Source organism: Cervus canadensis, chromosome 20 (genome assembly GCF_019320065.1).
Source record: "Cervus canadensis isolate Bull #8, Minnesota chromosome 20, ASM1932006v1, whole genome shotgun sequence".
Taxonomy (NCBI): Eukaryota; Metazoa; Chordata; class Mammalia; order Artiodactyla; family Cervidae; genus Cervus; species Cervus canadensis.
The window spans coordinates 46,395,930-46,405,326 of NC_057405.1; the positions used below are offsets into that span (position 1 = coordinate 46,395,930).

Below are 9,397 nucleotides of genomic sequence, written 5' to 3' on the forward strand. Positions count from 1 at the left end.
GAGAAAATATTGTCCAATTGCTTCAGAGGTTTTTGCCAAATTACATAAACTTTGAAATCTGTAAGGCAAACTGGAATAATCTTTTTATTATGTCTTTTTAGCATGAGAGGAATTTTCCTTTTTAGCTGCTCAGAATTTTTAAAAATCATCTCAACTATTATAAAAGAGCAGTTTAGGAACCATAGAAGTTTATTCAGTCTTAGAAATCCACATGAACACAGTTCTCAGTTGCTTGAGTTTGTCTACGTCCATTTCTCTAAGCCAGCTCTTTTCCAGACTAATAAAATTCATAACATTTTTTAACAAAGTCAAATACACTTGACTGACAAGCAGAATCAGAAGGCTCAACGAACTCTCGCGCGATTTTAAGACGCTACGGCTAGACGTCACAGGTTGCCATAGCAGCCATCCCCCGGAGTGGAAAAGAGGGGTGGTGCGAGGGGCGGATCGCTGCTGCTGCTGCTGCTGCGGAGGACCGCGGACGGTCTCCTCCTGCAGGTCCGACTTCTGCCAAAATGAGCGGCCTGGACGAGGGCGACAGCCTCCCTATCGCTAAAACCTGCGGCCCAGCTACTGCCGACCATGCCCCGGGACATCCGGACCTCGAGCAGTGTCAGGGCGAGGAAACCGAGGCGACCTCGGTGATGGCGGACACAGGTGAGGGCGGCTTGGAGGCTGCCGCAGAGGAGGGAGGCGCAGCCCAGGACCCCGCGGGCTGTGGCCTTGCGTTCCGCATTCGAGTTGCTGGGAGTCGCGGCCGCGTAGCCACCAAAGCGGGCCAGAAAGAGGCTCCGGCTTCCACGGAGGGCCTGGAAGCAGCCTCTGCCTCCACTTCGGTGGGAGCCGACAATAGCCAGGAAAATGGCTGTCAGCGTAGAGAGCTGCGCAGCCCTGCAATCGAGAAGGCTCTAGAAGCCTGTGGCGCAGGGAGCTTGGGGGCTCAGATGTTGCCTAGAGCGAAGGCCAAGGAAATGACGACGAAAAAGTGCGCTGTTTCTGCGGCAGGGGAAAAGGAGGGAGTAACAGAGGCGGTGGTGGAGGGAAAGAAGGTGATGCAGAAGGAAAAAAAGGTGGTAGGAGGCGCGAAAGAGGAGACTCGGGCCAGAGCCCCGAAGATCAATAACTGCATGGATTCACTGGAGGCCATCGATCAGGAACTGTCAAATGTAAATGCCCAGGCTGACAGAGCTTTCCTTCAGCTGGAGCGCAAGTTTGGCCGTATGCGGAGGCTCCATATGCAGCGCAGAAGTTTCATTATCCAGAATATCCCAGGTTTCTGGGTCACTGCCTTTCGCAACCACCCGCAGCTGTCACCTATGATCAGTGGCCAAGATGAAGACATGATGAGGTACATGATCAATTTGGAAGTGGAGGAGCTTAAACACCCCAGAGCAGGCTGTAAGTTCAAGTTCATCTTTCAGAGCAACCCCTACTTCCGAAACGAGGGGCTTGTCAAGGAGTATGAGCGCAGATCCTCTGGCCGGGTGGTGTCTCTTTCCACTCCAATTCGCTGGCACAGGGGCCAAGACCCGCAGTCCCACATCCATAGGAACCGGGAAGGCAACACTATCCCCAGTTTCTTCAATTGGTTCTCAGACCACAGCCTCTTAGAATTCGACAGGATTGCCGAGATTATCAAAGCAGAACTGTGGCCCAATCCCCTCCAGTACTACCTGATGGGTGATGGGCCCCGCAGAGGATTTCGAGACCCAGCAAGGCAGCCAATGGAGAGCTCCAGGACCTTCAGGTTCCAGTCCGGCTAACTCCTGCCCCGTGTGAGAAGCTCCTGCACAAGTTTCCCTGCCACCCACCTCCTCTCAGACCCGTGCTTAGCCAACAGCATGCTGTCTTCCCTGTACTTTGTCTTCACACTGGATTATTTTGTCCTCTGATGCTTCTAAATTCTCAAAACTCAGTGGCAAGATAGTTGCTTATATGCCAATGCTCTCCTTCGTCTGGGCCTTCCTGCTCTTCTGCATCCTGTTCCACTGTTCCAAGTGCATGGCCTTCCACTGCTTCTGTGCCAAGCACATAATACTGTAGATACCCACTGCCTTCTTTTGCATGCTCTGGGCCCTGTCTGACTATAGCCTTCTCCCAGTTTTTAAAGTGGTTGTCTACCACGAAAAAGCTTGATATACCTTTGCGGCTACTTAGCTGGACTTCATACTTTGTGCTGACTGTCGTCCTGATACCCATGTACTCTGTGGCCAAATCTTTGAGTTTCACTGCTGCAAGATGAAGCTGATAGAGATGATGCCAGCCATCACCTAAACTGAACATTCCAGGCTATGAGTAACTGGTTTTCAACTGCCTTCCTGGGTCCATGCCATCTACCTGCTGGTTATTTCGCAGAATACGCAGCTGATGGGTGGGTGATTAATAGGCATGAATGAGGTAACATATGAGAAGTGTTCTGTGTTCTATGTTGATCTTATGCCTTTGGTCACTCTGCGTTGTGACCGCGTGGTGGTGAGTATGAGGCCCTGTGATATGGCCCACCCACACCTGCTCTCAGCCTTCTGGATGAGATTTGCACAGGCACCATTCACTGCCTCTTTAGGAACTATCTGGAGACTTAAGCTCCTGGGTAGCACACAGGAACCATCCCCTGCCCGACCCCCACCCCCCCACCCCCTGCTTGCCAAATGGTTACCTGGAAACTGCTTGGCTGTTAGGCAGGTTGGGCAGTCATAATATCACAGTGCCTAAAGCAAAGCTGGTGGGAGGGCCTTTGCAGCAGTTAGCCTTTTTGAGCTCTAGCCAACAAACCACCATTAATCTAGGTGTCCCCCTTCTGCACCCATGCTAAACATGACAAAGTTGCCAGGATGGGGGCACCAAGGAAGAGGTATTTCTGGCCTGTGGGGCCTGTTATGTATATTTCTCTCTCTCACTTTCCTGCTTTCCTCCTTTTCTCTTCCTCCTTCTCATAAACAGTTACAGCTGAGAAGACAAAACTGGCAGAGCAGGCTTTTGGTTTACTTTGCTTTCCCTTTGATTGTGTCCAGGAGAAAAGATACTGTGCATTGGGCTCCACCTTTCTTACTGCCCTCTTCTGCCCTGGTGTGTCCACCCCACTTCCTTTAGTAAAGTCTAAACATTTCGAAGAGAACCCTGTAGGGTGAATTGCCTGCTTATGGACATTGTTCTTTGGGGCCCACTTTGACAGCCCCGTACTCTTCCTTATCCATTTACCAAAACCTGTGTGTTTTCTTGAGCCTTAGCTTGAGAAGCTGAGGGGAGATCACAGAAGGGCTTCACGACAGACCCAGAGCAGGCTGTGATCCGAGGTAACAAAAACTGTTTCACTCCACCTTTCTAAGCTTGGACGTTTTTTGAGGGGCCTTGGACCACTTAGAAATAACCAAGGCAGCATTTTGAGGGTCACTCTTGTCCTCTGTACTGGTTTTTCCCCTGAATCCCCATGGGCCTGCATCCTATCACCCCGCCCTTCTTGGCTGTCAGTCCACAGCTTCTGCATTTCCTTCCCTGCTTCTGACCTGGTCCATGAGGGAACAGGCTGCAGTCTCCTTGTGGCAGCTGCCGAGACTCCCTCACTGGGGTAACGGGGTGTGTGAAGTCTGCCCCATAGGATGTCTGTATAGAGCCGTGGGGAGGGTGTCCTAGGCTGTAGAAACTGAAAGCCCAGGATTAAATTTGATTAAATGAGCTTGCCATGGATTGGGCTTGGGAAGGCAAACAGGGTAGATGAACCCTGCAGAGTCAGTGGAAAAAGAGAGGCACCTGTGGTTTTCCCAGGAGAGGTGGGAGAATGAAAGCGTTTGATGCTTTAAGATGGTGCTTGCAGATGTTAGGTTTTCTCTCCAATTTTTCCTGACTCCTTGAATTCACCAGTAGATTTTTGTACTCAAATACCACTCTAAATGTTTTGTATTCTAGCATATGTGAACAATTAATGGTATGTGCTCCTTATTTCACTGTGTTTGAGTAAAGTCCTGTTAATTCTTTTCTCCATATTTGCTTGCTAGCAAAATTGACATTTACAGCCTGCTGTTTGCTTGTAATTGAGAATGTGTGCAAAAATATCAAGCTTGTTTCCTGTGCAGTATGAAAACTTCTGTGACTACTCACAAATATATCAGCTTGTTCTGGTCTCCCTTCTTATATAGCTCTATTCTTAGAAATATAACTTGAATGGGATCTTTGAAATAGTGCAAATTGTTGCTGTCTTGTGAAAGTATTCTCAAACAGAAAAACATAACTTTGTCGTCTTGATATTTCTTGGTCTAGTAATAACTGTTGTACTTGACATCTTATGTCCCTAACTTGTAGAATTGTTCTGTTAAACTAAACAAAGATACTACTTGAGTCTTCTCCTGTGTGTTCAGAAGAAAAAATAAATGTTACTCTGCTCTGTTTCTTGTTTTCACCAGAATAAAGCTCTGTCTGTTTTGTCTAGGCTAATAAATGGTTGGAAAATCACTAAAGTTATCAAGTTGTTACAGTATCGTGTTGAACCTTAAAAAACGGCAATAGTGCACCTTCCAAGAATTTTTGCTTGGAAAATGGTAGATAAGCCCAAATGCTTACTCATAAATGTATTTCCTATACAGTTAGTATAGTTTTTGGTGGTAATTGAGCTACTGTGTATTGATTTTTGTCACTTACCTAAAATAGTATTTTCAGTGGAAAACTGTTCTCTATACACACTTTTTTTTTTTTTTTTTACTTACGTTTATGTTAACTATGTCCCATCTTTGGCTCATTCTTTACTTGATGAGCTTAAGATAGACTTTTGGAAGAATTGATCATTGGATATTCTCTAAGTACTACTTAAATTCTTTTCCTACAATAGTGTGGTGCTATTGAAAGAAAAAAAATGGCCAATATAATGTCTAGAAGCAAATGATACCAGACATCACAGTGTCAGTTACCAGTAATGTTTTGCTTTTCAGCATCTATTACATGAAGGTTTGGGAGATAAATACATCTGCATTCTCTGAAGCAGAGAGAGCAATGAATACTATAAGGTCTGCATAAATGAATCACTGAATATTTTTAGCCGTCTAAACAAAATTTTGACATAAATGGCCCCAGATTACTGATTTGAATTAGAGATTGTTGATTAAACCTACAGGTAAACCAGACTGGCTGACTCTTGATGCATTTCTTATTTGCAAGCTCTATTTGCTGAAGTGTAATTTTTCTAGACCTGGAGAACTTTTAAGTATTAGCAAAGTTTTCCTTTATAAGATTTATACTCATCTTAACTTCCCCATACTATGTTCATTTTACCTTTTCAATTCAGTGATTAATTTCTGCATTGTCAACCATCTGTTTCAAGCATTATCTTCTTATCCTATTCTGAATATAATCAGAAAATGTCATTTTTGTTGGTTTATTATCAGCTTCAGTCTAATCAAGAGTATTCATTTTTCTAGTAGGTTGGTGCTACTCATTTGTCACAGATTAACATGGTTTCTGTTCTTTTTTGTCCAATAAAATTAGACTCAGCATTTTCTTGGATTCACTTACTACACAATTGGTTAGCTCAAATAACCCTGCTCCATTTCTTTGCATTGCCTTTTTGTTTTTATTCCTCTGTTCTGGAACCAAAAGTCTTAGATCTCCAAACCAGTTAAGAGTTTCTCTCATCCTTTTCTCCAAGGAAGTATGACCATTGTGGTCTGCTCTGGCCACATTACCCTTTGAGTACTTCATAATTTTCTTGGTCCCTATATTAACAGAATATTATTTGGCATCCTTTTCTATTTTTCTGGATATTTAGCTTAGGCCAGATACCCACAAGGTTTTCTCTGACCTTCCTTATTCAGGCCGGCTCCTCTTCCACGTCACTCTGGCTGCTGCTTTTGCTTCTGCTTTACACAATTGACTCATGTTTCCTTACATCAGTAGTTTTCAGCAATCCCCCCAAAATGACCAGTATTCCTAATTATTGAGTTCCTGGTCTCGTAAGAGTTAAAATTTAAGCCTTCAGTATCTGATTCTGCATCAGATACACATTTCTTGGTTTGACAGTCCAGAGATCAAATAGCAGGTACTTAACATGTGTGTCCTTAGGTTACTGTCATAATTCTGAAAGTTTTACTATTCCCTTTTAAGTAGTTGAGAAAACAGCTCAGAAAATTGAACTAAATTGCCTAAGATGCAAATCACAAACTTAAATTGTTTGATTTCAAGCCTAGGGTACCTTCCACTATATCACAGACATCTGTATTAAATTCAGCATACAAACAACAACCCTATTATGTGAGTATTAAATTGAAGGTTATTCTTAACCCATTCATGATGGCCTTTGAAGAGATTTTATCACTTATTTTAATTAAGATTCCATAGATTAAAACACTTCTGAACTTACATATGTAATCATCATGTTTCGTGCATAAATGAAATTAACAGTTCACTTCATCAAAGGGAATAAGGGCAACAAAAGGACATTATAATAAATTTTTTAAATTGTGTACTGTATTTAATTTCTGCTGTATAGCAACGTGATTCAGTTATATATACACACTTTTTTAATATCCTTTCCATTATGGTTTATCACAGGATATTGAATATAGTTCCTTGTGCTGAATAGTAGGACTTTGTTGCTAATTCATTCTATGTATAATAATTTGCAACCCCAACTCCCACTGTATCCCTCTAACACATCTCCATCTCTTGGCAATTGCAATTCTGTTTTCTATGTTTGTGGGTTTTGTAGATAAGTTCATTTCTCTCATATTTTAGATTCCACATATAAGTGATATGATAGTTGTCTTTCTGATTTACTTCATTTAGTATGATAATCTTTGGTTGCATCCGTGTTGTTGCAAATGACATTGTTTTTTGACTGAGTAGTATTCCATTGTGTGTATATATACACACCCTATCTTTATTCTTTGATCTGTTGATGGGTGCTTAGGTTATTTTCACGTCTTGTGAACATAGGGGTGTGTGCATCTTTTTGAATTAGTTTTGTCTAGATATATACCTAGTAGGAGTGGGATTGCTGTATCATATGGCAGTTCTGTTTTTAGTTTTTTTGAGGAACCTCCATACTGTTTTCTATAGTGGCTGCACCAACTTACATTCCTGCGAATAGTGTCAGAGGGTTCCCTTTTCTCTACACTCTCCAGCATGTTTGTAGACTTTAATGGTGGCCATTCCTACCAATGTGAGGTGATAATTCATTGTAGGTTTTATTTGCATTTCTCTAATAATTACCAATGTTGAGCATTTTTCCATGTGCCTATTGGTCACCTGTATTTCTTTGGGAAAATGTCTATTTAGTTCTGCCTATTTTTCAGTTGGGTTGGGTTTTTGTTGTTGGAACTGTTTGTTTATTTTGGAGATTAAGTCCTTGTCAGTCTGATCATTTGTAAATACTTTTTCCCCATTCTGTAGAACTGTGTTTTTGTTTTGCTTATGATTTCCTTTGCTGTGCAAGAGCTTGTATGTTTGATTAGGTCCCATTTGTTTTTTATTTCCATTGCCTTAGAATAACCCAGGAAAACACTGGTATGGTTTATGTCAGAATGTTTTGCCTGTATTCTTTTAGTTTTATTGTGTCATATGTTTGTCATTTTGAGTTTGTGTCTGGTGTGAAGAGGGTGTGTTCTAACATCATTGATTACATGTGGCTATCTAACTTTCCCATCAACCCTTGCTGAAGAGACTGTGTTTTTGCCTGTTGTGTATTCCTGCCTCCTTTGTCAAAGATTTATTGACCTTAGATGTGTAGATTTCTGGGCTATCTATATTCTGCTTCACTGCTCCATATGTGTGCCACAATGCTACAAAGCTACTGTAATCAAAACAACAGTATAAATAGTGTGATAGCATGCTGTTTTGATTACAGAAGCTTTGTAGTATTGTCTGACATCTGGGAGGCTTATGCCTCCTGCTTTGTTCTTTTTATTCAGGATTGCTTTGGCAACTCTGGGTCTTTTATGGTTTCATATAAACTTTAGGATTATTCTAGTTCTCTGGAAAGTGTCATGGGTAACTTGACAGGGATCACATTAAGATCTGTATATTGCTTTGGGTAGTATGACCCTTTTAGCAATATTCTTTCAACCCAAGAGCATTGGATGTATTTCCATTTCTGTGAATTGTCAATTTTCTTAGTTTTATAACTCTCAGCTTATGTCTTTCACCTTGTCAGATTTATTCTTTTTTTTTTTTTTTGATGTGATTTTAAAGGGGATTGTTTACATTCCCTTTGTTAGTGTAAAGAAATGCAACCAATTTCTATATGTTAACCTTGTAGCTTGATACTTTGCTGAATTAGTTTATCAGCTCCTGTAGTTCTTGTGTGGTCTTTAGGGTCTCCAGTATACAGTAGTCCAATATATAGAAGCCTCTATAGTAATACAGTCATCTGTATGTAATGAGTTTTACTTCTTCCCTACCAATTTGAAAACATCTTATTTTCTTGTCTGATTCCTGTTCCTAGGACTTCCAATACTGTGTTGAATAGAAATTGTGAGTGGACATCCTTCCCTGATTCCAGATTTTAGTGGGAAAGCTTTTGGTTTTTCACATTATATTGGTTTTGAGTTGGTAATAAGTAGCTTTTATTATGTTGAGATATGTCCCCTCTATATCCACTTTATTAAAGAGTTTTAATCATGAGAGGATGCTGAATTTTATCAAATGCTTTTTCTGCAACTGTTAAGATGATCATGTGGTTTTTGTCTTTTGTTGATGTGGTATATCATATTGATTGTTTTACATATGTTGAACCATCCTTGTGACCCTAGAATGAATCCAACTTGGCTGAAGCATATGATCTTTCTTCTGTTGTTGGATTCGGTCTGCTAATATTTTGTTGAGAATTTTTGCATCTATATTTGTCAAAGATATTGTCTTAAAATTTTCATTTTTGGTAGTGTCTTTGTCTGTTTTGGGTATTGGGTGATGGTGGCTTCATAGGCCTGTGTGCTAATACTAAACTTAAGTCCTCTGTCCATTTACACAATTTTCTTGCTTTTCCACTTCATGTAACTTTATTAACGAATATACAGCTTTTCTTCTCTAATATCTTCTTTAAAAATATTGATGATTATTTTTCTGGCACTTTTTAGAAACAAATAATAATTTTAAAAGTTTAATTACAGTTCAACAGAAGATCATTCATTAGAAGCACTGACTGCTCTGTTAGTAAAGTGGGAGGAAACTTGGATATAAACTTGAATTTTCTCTTTTGACAAGATGGAAAAAACTGAAAGGTTAGGGTTCAGATTTCTTAGGTAGGTACTGATAAGAGGAGCACCAGAACTTCTGATGTGAATGAATTTCTTCTGCTCCTCAGTGGCTAAAAGAATGAAATTAACTTATTTGGAGGTTCTCATTTTTCATATTAACAATAGCAGTTTAGAAGTGTTAAAGATGTATTATTATTTGCCACTGACAAAATAAACATGCA

General features: G+C 40.9%; 1 protein-coding gene across 1 annotated transcript; it reads left to right on the top strand.

Moving 5' to 3' along the window:
- The first annotated feature begins 415 nt into the window (after positions 1-415).
- Positions 416-4,455, top strand: TSPYL4 (TSPY like 4). Its single transcript, XM_043438961.1, has one exon. It carries the CDS (start codon positions 516-518, stop codon positions 1,761-1,763), a length of 1,248 nt encoding a protein of 415 aa, XP_043294896.1. The 5' UTR covers positions 416-515; the 3' UTR covers positions 1,764-4,455.
- Positions 4,456-9,397: the final 4,942 nt, after the last annotated feature.